Source organism: Hemiscyllium ocellatum, chromosome 13, assembly GCF_020745735.1.
Source record: "Hemiscyllium ocellatum isolate sHemOce1 chromosome 13, sHemOce1.pat.X.cur, whole genome shotgun sequence".
In the NCBI taxonomy this organism is placed as follows: domain Eukaryota; kingdom Metazoa; phylum Chordata; class Chondrichthyes; order Orectolobiformes; family Hemiscylliidae; genus Hemiscyllium; species Hemiscyllium ocellatum.
Genome location: NC_083413.1, coordinates 45,686,030 through 45,702,792, shown reverse-complemented (window position 1 = coordinate 45,702,792; position 16,763 = coordinate 45,686,030). Strand labels below are relative to the sequence as shown.

At 39.8% G+C, this 16,763-nt stretch overlaps 1 protein-coding gene across 1 annotated transcript in view; it reads right to left on the bottom strand.

Annotated features, from left to right (window-relative positions):
• The window catches only part of zmat3 (zinc finger, matrin-type 3), a 38,412-nt gene that overhangs the window by 16,240 nt on the left and 5,409 nt on the right, over nucleotides 1–16,763 (bottom strand). Inside the window, exons 3-5 of the mRNA XM_060834135.1 lie at nucleotides 14,200–14,549; nucleotides 4,130–4,249; nucleotides 2,412–2,581 (exon numbers count right to left, since the gene is read on the bottom strand). Coding sequence (XP_060690118.1) covers nucleotides 2,412–2,581; nucleotides 4,130–4,249; nucleotides 14,200–14,511 — 602 coding nt within the window. The 5' untranslated portion in view covers nucleotides 14,512–14,549. The remainder of the gene's footprint in view (nucleotides 1–2,411; nucleotides 2,582–4,129; nucleotides 4,250–14,199; nucleotides 14,550–16,763) is intronic.

Sequence of the window (16,763 nt, the reverse complement as noted above, 5' to 3'; positions counted from 1 at the left end):
CATACATGTAAGATTGATTACTACAGTTCAAAGATATGTTTAAGTCATGATCATGAATTGTGGTCATCACAGTTCCCAAATCAGATTGAGTTCTTGGGTTAGATTAGATTACTTACAGTGTAGAAACAGGCCCTTCAGCCCAACAAGTCCACATCGACCCGCCAAAGCACAACCTACCCTGACCCATTCCCTTACATTTACCCCTAACACTACGGGCAATTTAGCATGGCCAATTCACCTAATGTGCACATTTTTGGACTGTGGGAGGAAACCAGAGCACCTGGAGGAAACCCACGCAGACACAGGGAGAATGTGCAAACTCCAAACAATCGGTCACCTGAGGCAGGAATTGAACCCTGGTCTCTGGTGCTGTGAGGCAGCAGTGCTAAACACTGTGCCACCATGCCAGAGGCTCTATCTCTATTAGAAATCAAATCAAAAAAAAGCTTAGAAAGTACTGAATGCAATCGTGTGGCAGATAATCTGTAGTGACTGTAACGAAGTCAGCCAGGTGGGCCTCATAGAATATGATTTCCCTGACTGGGGCTGTTATTCTGGTCCATTCAACGACCCCTGTCTGACAGATAAGAACAAGTATCAGACATCCTGTTCTCTCTGAGGGAGCTGGATGTCAAGGACTCTCTACGTATAAAACCTGCGCCCACACCTCCCCCCTCAGTCCAAGGCCCCAAAGAATCCTTATACATCCAACAGAAATTTATCTGTACTCCATAATGTCACCTACTGTATCCATTGCACCCAATGTGGTCTCCTTTACATTCGGCAGACTTGCGGATCGTTTCAAAAAAACATCTCTGGGACACCCGCATTAACCAACCCCACCGCCCTGTGGCTGAACACTTCAACTCTCCCTCCCACTCTGCCAAGGACATGCAAGTCCTGGGCCTCCTCCATTGACAAACCCTAACCACCTGACGCCTGGAGGAAGAATGCCTCATCTTCTGCCTGGGGACCCTCCAACCACACGAGATCAATGTGGATTTCACCATTTTCCTCATTTCCCCTTCACCCACATTATCCCAGTCCCAAGCCTCCAACCTGGCACTGCCCCCTTGACCAGTCCATCGCCTTTCCCATCTAACCACTCCACCCTCCTCTTCGACCTATCACCTTCTCCTCAACCTTCATCTACCTATCGCATCCTCAGCTACCTTCCCTCCAGCCCACCCCCCTCCCATTTATCTCTCAGCGCCCCCAGCCCACAAGCCTCATTCCTGATAAAGGATTATGCCCAAAACATCGATTCTCCGGGTCCTCGGATGTTGCCTGAGCTGCTATGCTTTTCCAGCACCACACTCTTGACTTTGACCTCCAGCATCTGCAGTTCTCACTTTCTCCACGTATAAATACAAGGTGACTTGGTGACAGGATACATGCCTCTGTGAAGTTATTTCGTAGTGCAAAACTACATTGTACAAAATGTTCCATGGCTCTTCCTGATATAAGGTTCAGTTGTGGCAGAGTAGTAGTGTCCCTACCTACAGACTGGGAGGTCTGGGTTCAAGTCCCATCTACTCCAGATGTGGAGCATCTCTGAACAGGCTGACTGTAAAAATACATTAAAGACAAAAATGAATTTAGTGGACAAGTTGAAGAAAGTTGTGACAATTGGAAACAAATACTGGCTTTGTTTACAGTCATATTCATTTCTCCAAAACAAATATCCTTTAAATGGGTCAGCACCACAATTAAGTTCAATGTCTTCTATGAAAGAAAGAACTCTCTCAGCAATTAATTACCTATGCTTATTTCCAGAATTAGATTGCAGAGATCTCGATTCCTAATGAAAAGTGTTCAAACTCTTTTCTGTGATCTGGGAGAAAATTTGACTACTGCATATAAAATTTGAACCCTAGCATATTTCTCATGTGAAAAATTCTATTGAAGGTTTCTGAGATAAGACGTGAACCATAGTTCCAAAGGTTGGAAATGCCTAATATCAAAATAGAATAGTTTACAAAAGCTGTTCCTACTGACAGCGTAAAAATGCTCCAATGTTGCTGCCAAAATGAGAGAGAAATTGCTGTGGATTGGCATTATTTGTAATGTGCAATTGGGGAGTGGAGTTGGGGGTGATCAAAATACCAAAAAATTCAAAATTCCCAAGAGGGCACTGTTCCAATGATTGACTGCCAGCTGGATGATAGGCCTGTCCTAAGGTATGTAGAGGATGAACGCAAGAGGAAGAATCACCTTTGTCTGTAGACAGTAAAAGAAACAACTGATATTTAGATGCCTATCATTAAAACAAAAATTATTTAGGTTTCTATGTTTAGAGGTGAATTATCTATTTACTTGTTTCAAAAAAGATGATGCAACAAAAAGTAGATATCATATAAAAAACACATTAAATATCCTGTTAAAGAATTTTCAACTATCAGAATACATACAAAAATGAATTGGATTTCTGAGCCTCTGCTAGCCGCAGTCTCTTGGCATGGTTCTTTCCTTGATAATGTGCCTGTGCCACAGCTGGGGAGCTAAAAGAAGCATCGCAGAGTTTGCAGTAATCATTTGCTGTGGCCAGTATCACACGACCTGCCGTCTTGGAGGATCCTGACTGAACGGAAAATAACATATATCGATAAGGATAATAATGAGGATAACACAATGAGTCTACAAAGGGATATAAACAGGCTGAATTGGTGGGCAAAAACTTGGCAGATGCAATAAGCATGTTGGCAGGAAGAATAGAAGAACGGAGTATTATTTAAATGGGGAAAAACTGCAGAGGGCTTTGGGAGTCACATGAATTATGAAAAGCTAGCATTCAAGTTCAATGGGTAATAGGAAAGACATATGGATTATTGATCTTTATTTAAAAGGGAATATGCATAAAAAATGTTTTCCAAAAAATTTGCAAACTACATCTGAAACACTGAATAGTTTTGGTCTCCTTATCAAAGGAAGGGTATACTGGCATTGAAGGCAGTCTAGAGGCTCACTCAGTTGATTCCGGGTATGGAGGGATTTTCTTATGAGGAGAGATTGTGTAGATTGGTCTTGTACGTAGGGGTGTATAGATGAATGAGAGGTGACCTTATTGAAACAGACAGGATTCTTAGGTAGCTTGGCAGACTAGATACTGAGAGGCTGTTTCCCCTTGTGAGAGTGTCTTGGACCATATGGCATATGCTCTGATTAACAGATTGCCTATTTCAGATAGAGATAGGAGGGGCTTTTCTGTCCGACCGTAGTGAATCTGTGGGAATTCTTTACTGCAGCAGACTATCAAGACTGGATTGTTAATAAGTACTATGGTAGTTTTAGCTACTCAAACTAGATTTTGGATGAAACAGCCCATTATAATGGCCATACTGTGGTTCAAGTAGTGCAACCACATTATAGCTGGTCTGTGTTAATAAGAAACCTCCGAAGATAACTATTAAAATGAAGTTTTAAGTAAAGATTTATCTCTTTTGAGAGCTATGAGATATCTGTGCTAAAAGGAGGGGGATCTTGACACTCATTGTATGTTGAAAATGTGTTGCTGGAAAAGCGCAGCAGGTCAGGCAGCATCCAAGGAACAGGAAATTCGACGTTTCGGGCATAAGCCCTTCATTCCCAATGAAGGGCTTATGCCCGAAATGTCGAATTTCCTGTTCCTTGGATGCTGCCTGACCTGCTGCGCTTTTCCAGCAACACATTTTCAGCTCTGATACTCCAGCATCTGCAGACCTCACTTTCTACTCATTGTATGTTGAAGCACATAATAATGGATTTACACTGTAGTTTATCTGCAATGTGGATAACGATTAATGCAAGACAAACGTGAATGCTGCTTTATTTTTGTTGCTGAATCACACTATTCAGAATCTTTTTTGTACATGTTAGATAATTTAACACCTATTGTTGCAGTGGGTCTCTGGAGGTTTGGAACATCCTAAGTGAATGAAAGATGCTACATGTAAGGGCAAGTTCCTTGTTTTTGAAGGTGTAGCAAATGTTGGAAATTGGCTACATGATCATAGTATGAATGCATAGTTTAAATTCAATTACAGTGGTGATAAGTGACTTATACAGTTTGGCAGGGGAGAAATGACAGTTATATTTTCAGCAATTTCTCTAAATCTGGATGTTCTCTACTAATAGCATATATTTACATTACCTGGGATGCTGGTGGGTGAAGTTGTATGCCTGGTTGATCTACAAAATGAGTCAGTTTGGGAGTAGCCACACACTGATGCCCAGCGTAATAATTACGAAGTTTCTTTGAGTGGTTTTTGCCCTAAGATAAACAAATATTCACAAATTATTTGGGTTGGGGGAACATAAACACTCCACACAGGGTAATATACTGATATGATATGCCCAAAAATATCTTCACCTGTGAATAGCAAAATACTTCTCTCAAGAAATAACCAGTGTGTTGTTTCTGTCATCTTTGCCTTTCTTGCCTGTAGATCATTGACCTAAAACAACTTTACAGACCCGTTTCCCCATTTTAATATCTTCCTAGTGCTTATCTCCATTAGCTCCAAAATGAATCTGACAAGACAAGTAAAAGAAGCTATGAAGACATCTTTTACTCTTTAATAAAAAAGCATTTGTCAAGTCATAGAGTCAGAGATGTATAGCACAGAAACACACCCTTCGGTCCAACTCGACCATGCTGATTAGTTATCCTAATATAATCTAGTCCCATTTGCCAGCACTTGATACATATCCCTAATCCTTACTATTCATATACCTATCCAGGTGCCTTTTAAATGCTATAATTGTACCAGTCTCCACCACATCCTCTAGTAGCTCATTCTAAACATGCACCACCCTCTGGGTGAAAACAGAGGGTGATCCCTTTTATATACTTGCCCTCTCACCCTGAACCTATGCACTCTGGTTCTGGACTCACCCACTCCAGGGAAAAGACCTTGTCTGTTTATCCTATCCTTGCCCCTCATGATTTTATTAACCTCTATAAGGTCACCCTTCAGCCTCTGACACTCCAGGGAAAACAGCTCCAGCCTATTCAGCCTCTCCACATAGCTCAAATCCTCCAACCCTGGCGACATCCTTGTAAATCTTTTCTAAATGTTTTCAAGTTTCACAACATCCTTCCGATAGGAAGGAGACTAGAATTGCACCAGTGTCCTTTATAGCTGCAACAGTACCTCACAACTTCTATACTCAATGCTCTGACCAATAAAGGAAAGCATACTAAATGCCTTCTTGACTATCCTCTACTTTCAAGGAACTATGAACCTGCACTCCAAGGTCTCTTTGTTCAGCATCACTCCCTAGGATCTTACCATTAAGCAAATAAGTTCTGGTCTGATTTGCTTTTCCAAAATGCAGCATCTTGTATTTATCAAAATTAAACTCCATCTGCCACTCCCCAGTCCATTGGCCCATCTGATCAAGATCCCATTGTAATTTGAGATAGCTTTCTTCACTGTCCACTACACCTCCAAAGTTGATAATCAATATAACTGCTAAGCTGAGACAAAAGGCTAATCATATATTTCTCTGTCTACATATTACCTTATCTGCTGAATATTTTCAGCATTTTCTGTTTTTGCTATTAACATGAAATATAGTTTGTTTACAGGAATGTAATGCCAGTGCAATTTCCATAATTAAATATCAAAAAAAAATGTGTATCGTGCATTGTTTATTGTTATAACATCAAATTCTGACCGACATTTTCACTTGGTAAAGCTTCCTGCTTGCAGCATAGGCCGACATGGGCTCCTGGACTTAATCAGTCACAATCATTGACTGAATACCATTGATGTGCGAAATCTCATCGATAATCCATTCACGACTAACTGAGAGGTAAGGTTAGGGTAACATGAATAAAAATGGAAAGGAACCGCTAACATCAAAAACCATTTAAAAACCATTTTGAAACTGGGAATGCAATCTTGGTCACATTTTGACCTACCCTGGAGACAGTCATGGGATACAACTGATCGGGAACCCTTCATTGTCCAGTACTTCCCAGGAACGGAGAAACTACACATTGTTCCTCTAAGCCTGCAACACATTATCGATGATGATGAGCATCTCGCCAAGACCTTCACTATGCCTCCACTTCTCACCTCCACTGCCAAACCTTAAACAGGTCATTGTTCGCTGCAAACTGCCCAGGCTTCAAGCCAACATCAACCACACAACACCATACAACCCTGTCATGGCAACCACTGCAAGATGTGTTAGATGTCAGCATGGATACCACCATTACACTTGGGGACAACACCCACCATGTATGTGGCAGGTGCTCATGTGACTTGGCCAATGTTGTCTATCTCATACGCTGCAGGCAAGGATGCCCTGAGGCATAGTACGTTAGTGCGACCAAGCAGACGCTCTGACAACGGTTGAATGGACACTGCACAACAATCAACTGACAGGGGTGTTCCCTCCCAGTCGGGGAACACTTTAGTAGTCAGGGACATTCGGCCTTGGATCTTCGGGTGACCGTCCTCCAAGATAGACTTCGGGATACGCAACAACGCAGAGTGGTCAAGCAGAGGTGAAGGGCTTATGCCCGAAACATCGAATCTCCTGTTCCTTGGATGCTGCCTGACCTGCTGCGCTTTTCCAGCAACACATTTTCAGCTCAAGCAGAGGTGATAGCCAAGTTCAGTACTCATGAGGATGGCCTCAGCTGGGACATTGGGTTCATTTCACATGACAGATGACCTCACTACACCAGACACTCTCACACACACACACACACACACACACGCACACACACGCACACACACGCACACACACGCATATATACATACACTCTCACATACTTACACATACTGTCTCTCTCACACACACACATACATCCCCCACACTCACACCTTCTCACAGGCTTATACTTCATCACATTCACACACACATTTTACCAAGCATGTACACACACACTCACGTGCACACGCTCACTCTCTCTCATGCATGCACACACACATATTAGTCTATGGGATGAATTTGCATTTGAAGAATTATATTTGCAGATACATTCTATTTTGCTCAAAAAGCGCACAATCTGTAGGCAGTCAAACCACGTAATATTTTACAAATTCTACCTTGGAAACAGAACCAGTCTGGCTCAAGACTGGGATACAGACAGTCTCTAACCTCTTACCTTTAATGCATTGTCTGATCTGAGATGCCACCATTTTTTATAAAATCTTACATTATCTCAAGAATGTGACTTAAAAGAAATTCTAGGATTTACATATTAATGAACCTAAACCTGCAACCCATTCTAAAAGTTGGGAGACTGAACAGCAATCTAGGTTTATAGAACATAGAACAATACAGCGCATGTTCAACATATCATTTCAGTTGCAAGGCACTGTAATCTTCTGCTATGAATTCTGTGTCTTATGGTCCACAGCTACTCGACGAAGGAGCAGCGCTCCGAAATCTAGTGCTTCCAAATAAACCTCTTGGACTATAACCTGGTGTTGTGTGATTTTTAACTTTGTCCATCCCAATCCAACGCCAGCTCCTCCACATCATATCTTGGTATTGTTCAAGTTGCTATTCAACAGAATGTGTGCTACTTGGCCTCCTTTGTATTAATTCAGACAGAAGCCATCAGGATTTGAATTCTATAGTTCTTTCAATTGACTTGTTTAGGAAGCCTGCCACTTTTTAAAAGTACAAACAGGAACCTTCTGCTGTGCTAACAGTTATGCTTACAATGAAAATTATTTGCTTTACTTTTATAGTAGCATTTCAAGTAACTATGCACTTTTGTCACAATCAAAATAATACAGGTTTTCAGCCATAAAGGGATTTCAGATTGTGGAATGTAGTTCTTATAACAGTGAACCTACATTTTCAATCAATACTAATCTGAATTGTGCAACTGCAAAGGACTTTTATTTTTATTATCTCAAGTTTAAATGTTCACATGCTTACATAATAAAATTGCATTTTCACATTTATAACAGAACTCCATATTTGAGGTTTTCAAGCTATAACCACAGCCTACTGCCAATAATAGCATTTTAGCTATTTGGTTACGAATTCAAAGAATCTCTTATGCTGGGGCTAACTCTACTTTTTCATGTCCCTGATTAGGTAAAGATTTGCTATCTAACAATAAGCTAATCATTAACTAAGGGAATTCCAAAGGCAGAGTCAAGTTCAAGTACAGTTTTCAGCTGTAGCACAGGAAAGAGAGGAAGGCAAGATAATGGATTGAAGGCCTGTGATCAGTAATGTTCCACAGGAATTGGTGCTGGGTCCACTTTGATGGTCATTTATATAAATGATTTTGATGAGAATATAGAAGACATGATTAATAAGTTTGCAGATGACACCAAGATTGGTGGCACAGTGGACAGTGAAGAAGGTTATCTAAGATTACAAAGGGATCTTGATCAATTGGGTGAATGGGCTGAAGAGTGACAGATGGAGTTTTAATTTGGATAAGTTGCATTTTGGTAAACAAACAACGGTAAGATTTCTACAATTAAAAGTTGGGCAGTGTTGTAGAACCAATAATTATTTAAAGTTTGCATCATATATAGATAGAATGGTTAAGAAGGCGTTTAGCACACTTGCTTTCATCGCTCAGACCTCTGAGCATACGAGTTGGGATGTTATATTTGGGTTGTATGGGATGTTGATGAGGCCATTTCTGGAGAACTGGGTCCAGTTCTGGTTGCCATTTATAGGAAGGATATTATTAAGCTGGAGAGGGTTCAGAGGAGATTTACTAGGATGCTGCCAGGAATGGAGTGCTTGAATTATGGGGCGAGACTAGACAGGCTGAGACCTTTCTCACCAGAGCATAGGAGGTTCAGGAGTGACTTTATAGAAGTTTATAAAGTCATAAGGGGTATAGTTAAAGTGAATGGCAAGTGTCTTTTCCCTAGGGTGGGGAATTTCAAGACCAGGGAGCATATTTTTAAGGTGAGAGGAGAAAGACATTTAGAAAAGCATGATTATTAAATGTTTGGAGGTATATGGGCCAAGCGCAGGCTGGGGGGACTAGTTTAGATTTGAATTACAGTCAACATGGACTGGTTGGACTGAAGGGTCTGTTTCCATGCTGCATTACTGTTTGATTCTATGATAAGAAAGACAGCAGATAGGGTGGGGTAGAGATAAACAAGGAGAAAGGGAAAGCTATTTTAATAATCCCCTTTTTCATATTCATTCATGGGATCTAGGCTTCACCAGCAAAGCTAGCATTTACTGCTCACTCCTAATTGTTGTTGGACCACTTCAATCCAAATAATATGGGTACAGTGACAGTGCTGTTAGGAAGAAAGTTCCAAGTTTTGACATAGTGACACTGAAGGAAAGACAATATATTTCCACGTTACAGTGGTATGTCAGCTTGCTTTTCTATGTAATGGTAGGTAGTGTTATCAAAGCAGTCTTGACAAATTGTACTAGTGCATCCTATAGATTGAACAAAATGCTATCCCAGTGCGCTGATTGTGAAAGGAATAAATGTTTAGAGTAAGGGATGAAATTCCAATCATACAAGCTACTTTATCATAGATACTGGTTACATTCTTAGTTTCAGAAGTGCTGCTGGAAGCACACTCATTCAAGAAAGGGGATTATTCCAACACACTTCTGACTTGTTGATAGCAGACTTTTGGAATTTAGGTGGTAAATTATTTGCCACAGAATTCCCAACCTCTGACCTGATCTTACAACCAGACATTTCTAATGGCTTGTTCAGTTAAGTTTCTGGTCACAACAAGATCTTGATGGTGGGGATATCAGGGATGAATATCAAAGGAATGTGTTAAGATTCTCCTGTCAGAGATAGTCATATCTTAAAATTCCTTCTCTTATTTCATACTATTATCTCTACTCTTCAATGCCTTAAATCTCCTCAAACAATGCTCTATTTTTCTCCTCTTCTCTATCTTCTCCTCCATTTCACCCCAGGGACTGACCCTTCATTCTTCTCTCACTTTCATATTTCCCCTTTTCTCTCTCCTCCAATAAATCCTTCCTCCCCTCATTCCTCCACAATCAATCGTCTCATTATCTCTCCCTGCCTTTTTCTAAGATCCTTGCGTATTCTCTTTGTCCCACAGTCTTCTTTACTTCTTACCCAACATGGCAGAACAATATCGCATAAGGAAATCTATCAAAGGTTATCCAGCCAGCAAGGTTGTAGAGTAGAGTTAAAGTGAAGTAAAATTTTACAGTTATGAAAGGGCCAAAATCACCTGATCATTATGCTAGGAAAGGGAGACAGAAGGTGATTTAGATCTTCTTCTTTTGCTCTTGCTTTTCCCATTAAGTGGGGTCAGGACTCACATTAGCTTTTCTCCATGTCCCCCAAGTTTTAAGTTTAGTGATTGTAATGAAATCAGCTAGGTGGACCTCATAGAATATGATTTCCCTGATTGGGGCTGTCAGATAGATAGTGTAGAGGGAGCTTTACTCTGTATTTAACCCCATCCTGTCCTTGTCCTGGGCTTGTTTGATGGAGACAGGTATAAACAGAAGTGCCAGAGGTTCTGTTCATTTGAGAGCTGGCTCTGAGGGAGCTGGAGCAGTGTCTAGGTTGCTCCGCATGTAAATAAAGGGTGACTTGGTGACAAGATACTGGCCTCTGTGGAGTTATTTCATCAAGCATCTTGAAGCCCTTCTCCTCCAGAACTTTTCAGATCGCGAGCATCCGCCTTCTTGTTCTTATCTTTCCTGTAGGGTTCAGTGAATATCTTTCTTAGAATGTGATTTTCTGGTTTTTGTTAAATAAGCCCATATTATCTCAGTCTCCTCTCCTGATCCTTCCTGAACACTTCTGTAACCTGGATTTTCTGCCGGTTGCTGCAAATCTAGGCCTTCTCAAGGCATAAAAAATCCATCTTAACATCCTCAGCTCTGCCATGACTAATCATCCTTCCACTTTCAAGGAGCAGGCTTTGTATCTACAAAACAGTACAGATATACACAGCACTGAAAGACCTGCCTCATTCACCAGGGTGGTAGATTCCCAAATGCAGAGGAGATAGCTGTCAGCCTCCACTAAATCCATTCAGCAGCTAACCAGTCAGTGACTTCCCCTCTAGCAACTAGCTTGTTGGATAAATCAGAATCAAGAACCTAAAGGGAGGATGGTACACACAAAAAGAAATTCAACTGTCTATAGCTCAAAATATTCATTAAACAATTTCATCTAGTTTTTTTTGAGGTAGGTGGTTTCCAACAAAACTGTATGAAATTGCTACTTATTATTTTGAGCTCTGGCTAACTGGAGTGTTGCTTTATTCAATGGATGTGATCTATATGAGCAAAACTGTGTATCTCTATAATCAATCAAAATGAAAAATTATCATTGCACAATGCAGAGTTTGAATCTGAAAGTGTCAGCAAGAACACTGAATTAAATGCCCAATCAAAAGGAAGGGGAAAGAAAGATAGGAAATCAGAAGGGATGTGAATCCACATTTGTAAAAGTTCATTTTCAGAGTTTCCTTAGCAGTAAGTAATTACCATGTTATTAATTGGAATTACACTGGAATTTGCTCAAGCCCAAACTGTTTCTGTAGATTTTAGTTGCTACTCACTGTCCATCTATGTTCCCCAATTTTGTGCCCTATCACATATTTTATTGCGGAGCTTCACTGCTGGATATTGGTGGAGCTTTGGAGAAGCATTCTGGTTGCTACGGTTAACTGCATATATGTAGTTGTCAGGAGTTGCAGTCCAATTTACACATAAAACAATGGTTGAATTACATCTGCTTCAATATTCCCACCTTCTAGTCTCACTTCACCTGATGACAACATGTAGAGTCAGCATTATAGAGCATGGAAACAGATTCTTCAGTTTGACTCTTGCATGTCAATCAGATTTTTAAAATTAGTCTGGTCTCATTTGCCAGGATTTGGCCCATATCCCTTCCTATTCAAGTACCCATCCAGATCCCTTTTAAATGTTGCAAATGTGCCAGCTTCCACCACATCTTCTGGCAGCTCATTCCATACATGCACCACCCTCTGTGTGTAAAAGTTGCCCCTTAGGTTCCTTTCAAATCTTTCCCTTCTCGCTTTAAACTTATGCCACGCAGTTTTGGACTCTTCTACCCTAGGAAAAAACACCTTGGCTATTCATCCTTTCCATGCCCCTCATGATTTTAAAAACTTCAATAAGATAACTCTTCAGCCTCTGATGCTCCAGTGAAAATAGTCCCAGCTTATTCAGCCTCTCTCCATAGCTAAACCCTCCAAATACAGCAACATCCTTCTAAATTTTTTCTGCACCTTTTAAAATTTAACCACATCTTTTTTATAGCAGGGAGACCTGAATTGAATGCAGTATTCCAAAAGTGGCCTAACCAATGTCCTGGACAGCCTCAACATGACATCCCAACTGTTACTGTCAATGCAATGACCAATAAAGGCAACCATAACAGACACCTTTACACTACCCTCTCTACTTACAACTCCACCTTCAAGGAACTATGAACCTGCACTCCAAGGTCTCTTTATCTGGCAACACTCCCCCCGGATACTACCATTCAATGCATCAGTCCTGCCCTCATTTGCCTTACCAAAATGCAACACCTCATATTTATCTAAATTAAATTCCATCTGCCACCCCCATCTAAGTCCTGTTGTACTCCAAGATAACCCTTTTCACTGTCCACCATCTCACCTATTTTGGTGATATTTGCAAATCTAATTTTCACATCAAAATCATTTACATTAATGACAAAAAGCAGTGGATCCAACACCAACCCTTGTGGCAAACCGCCGGTCACAGGCCTCCAATCCAAAAATCAACCATCCACCTTCTGTCTCCTACCTTCATGCCAATTTTGTATCCAAACCAGTTTTAGTTCCCAATACATAAATTTTCAAGATGACCTGTTAAAATAGTCAAGTTCAATCAACCTGGTAAGATCCAGTATTTTCTGGTCTGATTATAGATTTCCAGCATTCTTTGATTCCTTATGATCTAAATTTGCTAGCCAGTTTCCCATGCAGAACCTTGTCAAACCCCTTGCAGAAGTCCAAATAGACATTGTCCGCTGCTCTGCCTTCATTGATCTTCTTTGTCTCTTCTTCAAAAACCTCAATCAAGTTAGTGACACATGACACAATGTGTCATGCAATGCACAAAGCCATGTTTACTATCCATAATCAGTCCTTGCCTTTCTAAATATATGTAATCTTGTCCCTCAGAATCCTGTCCAAAAACCTTCCCACCATTGACATTCAGCTCACATATATAGCTCCCTGGCTTTTCCTTTCCACCTTTCTTAAATGATAGCATCATACAGCCACCATCCAGTCTTCCAGTACTTCAACCATGGATATCGATGATACAAATATCTCAGCAAAGGGCCCAGAAATCACTTGTCTAGCTACCCACACAGTTCCAGGATACACCTGATTAGGTCTTGAGGATTTATCGATCTTTATGTGTTTTAAGGCTTCCAGCACGTCATCTTTTGTAAAATGGACACTTTTCAAGATATCACTATTGATTTTAATTCTGTGCACAACCTGAAAGGTTAATTTTTTTATACATAAATTCACTTCTAACAGTTAACACATAAGCTATTAACATAACTGGAAAGAAATTCAATACAAGGTAAATGCTACCGGTACATTTGAAAAAACTATTGCAAACCACGATTTGGTATTTGATATGCCTGCTTGATATCAAGCAAGACATCATTCACAATAACATACAAAAAACTGTGGATGCTGGAGATCTGAAACAAAAACACAAATTGCGAGATAATCCCTTCTGATGAAGAGTTACCAGACAGGAATGCTAACTGCTTTCTTCACACAGATGCTGCCAAACCTGCTGAGTTTCTCCAGTTTTTACTTCACTCACAGTGCCTTAACTTATTTGTGATATCTTTAGAATTAATATTTTAGAATTAATATTAATAAAAAATGCAAATCAATCTTGCCAGAAACAATTCTTAATCTCAAAGCACAAAAGGAAGCCTTTACATATCAAGAAAAGCAGCTAGGTAAAAGCAATGCATTTCAACATACTGGACAGATGGTATTCACAGTTCCAGATTAGGATTTAAATCTGGATTTTCTAATTAATTTTATTTTAATATTAGTATTCACTCATTTATTTTAAACAAATAATGCCAGTTAGAAATTTATGCTTAGAGTTCTATTCTTTTCCATACACGTTTATCTCTATATATGTATGTATCTATATTGTAATTAAAGATAATGCATACGTATACACACAATTTCTTGCTAGCCAACTCACCTGATAATGTGCCTGTGCTTGCTGTGTTGAATTCAGGGATACATTGCACAATTTACAAAGTAATGGCCTACAGAGGTCTGCTAAAATAGGATCTTGGGGTGCATCAAAGGAAGGTACTTTCTCTTGTGACAAAAGAACAAGCTCTGATTGAGATGGTTTACACATCTGTGCGGGTAACAACTGTGAGGATCGTGACATCACTGCAGATGAGGTAGACTGAAGATTCTGGGGTTGCTTTAAGAGTAGAGGTTCAATAGCAAGAGGTTGCAAAGTCTGGGGCAGAGTTGTGTGGCGATATGGCTGTTGGCACATTGTTGATCCAGAAGCAGACTTTATCTTTGTTTCTGGGGCTAAACAAAAAAGCAAAATTAAATATTTATAATATACTGTGTTTGCATGCACTTCCTGTCTGTTAAAAAATTATCTCCACAGAAAGTCAATTGCTTCTCTCTCAGCAGAAATACTGCATAACCTATGTGCTTCCAGCATTTTCTGTTCTGATTATAGATTTCCAGCATCTACAATTTTGATCTTGTACTTGGTGTTTGCATTACTCGACTTTATGTTTGTCAACTGTACTCGTTATAAATTACAAGTACATTGGCATTGATACTGTTAAATACCCGATCACTCTGACTGCCAGGATTTTCTCGGCTATTTATCAGCTGAGATACCAACCTGACTCACGAAGTTTTAATCTGAGATCTAATAATTATTAGACAGCATATTAGTGGCTGGCAATCAATGCAACAAAGAATCGTAGATTATAATTTACACGTAGGAATTTATAATAAATAAAGTTGACAAAAAAATGCAACCATTAACTGGCATGGCCATGAAGTGTAACACCAAAATACTATATCTTGTTTTTTTCACATTTTATTTCTTATATTTAAAGTCTAAATTGCAGTTATCTCTTCGGCCCAGTTTATTTAAAAACCACAAGTTGAGATCTCTTGTAGCTCTCCTGCTACAACTCACTGTGATCACCCCATTTTCATCAGTGAGAAACCAGTTTTAGTTCCCAATACATAAATTTTCAAGATGGCCTGTTAAAATAGTCAAGTTCAATCAACCTGGTAAGATCCAGTATTTTGGAGGTCTCATGTTATCCAGAGTCTTCCCTATACTCCCAAATATTCTATAGCAATCTTTTTGTCAAATATACCGGAGCAATGCACTGCAAATCCCAACTCCCACCCTCACAAACTCTGCAATAACTTCCTCTCCAAATCCATCATCCTTCTTTCCATGCCCCACCTCATCCTCATACCCCCGCTGTTTTGTGACCCAGCTTCTCACTGAACAGGACTTCCATTTTTGAAGAAATTTACATTAAAGCAAGGAACATTTTATCCTAGTAATCCCCTACTACTGATTATTCTTCTTATGATAATAAATAATTTTTATTCATCTCTTTGGATGCGCTATAGCACTCTCCCATGCATGTCGGACTGAAATATGGACTTTCTGCCCTGAGGTAGGCATATCACAGTGCTCAAAAGACCTTTCTTCCATAATTATATGCTCCCTATAAAGAGCAGAATTTCCACAATTGTTGAAATGACACTCCATTACACTTGCATGGACAATGATGCCATGTAATTGCCATTCTAGTCACAGGGAAGTACTTACCTAAGCTTATTTGTACAACTCCTTTTAATATCCACACCCCTCTCCAACCAAATTATGTAACTTTGGCATCCCACCTCATGGAGGATAGGAAGGGCAAAAGCTGGGGGAAAATTGAAAATTAATATGGAGAGGAAAAGCATGAGATGGGAAAGGAAATTTCATGCAAATTACTTTGGGACATAACAGAACAGAGATGAATTGAGCTTCACAAAGACGGATGTGCTTCCTTGTGTTGTTTGAACGTTCCTGATGCTATTCATTTGTAATGCAGTTCAGAAATGATTGTACTTCAATGAGTACATGTCCAGATGACTCTGAGCAAACAGGGAGCTCAAGATATCTTTGCAGTTTTAACATTCCTAAATAGGAATGTGAATAGTATCCCCCAGACCTTATGTATTTTTGTTTTAGATTACCTACAGTGTGGAAACAGGCCCTTCAGCCCAACAAGTCCGCACCAGCCGTCCGAAGAGCAACTTATCCAGAGCTCTGTTCCATTTCCTTAAATCAGGAGTATTTCCTTGGTGAACTCCCAGGAAGTTTCCCACCAACACGTGGCACATTATTGGCATTTAGATTCAGTGTAAAAACTTCCAAAAACGTCACACCTTGTTGAATGGCATGTAACTAAAATTTTAATGGCAAACTTCATAATTACTGTTCAATAGCCTTCCCAATTCTGAAACGTTCATTTTAAATTTGAGGAATTTTCAAATTTTATTGTGATTAAAAGTTTTACACATTCACAAACGTTTATTCTGCTTTTAATTTTTGGTTTGATGTTTATGAATATTTCAATATGCTTGATTGTTTACCTGTTCACTGACATCCCTGCTGTTGTGTGCTGGATTTATAGTGCAGTGAAGAATCTAGGAATTTCCATCATATATTTCAGAAGATATTCATGCACAGATTTCAAGGCCACCAGA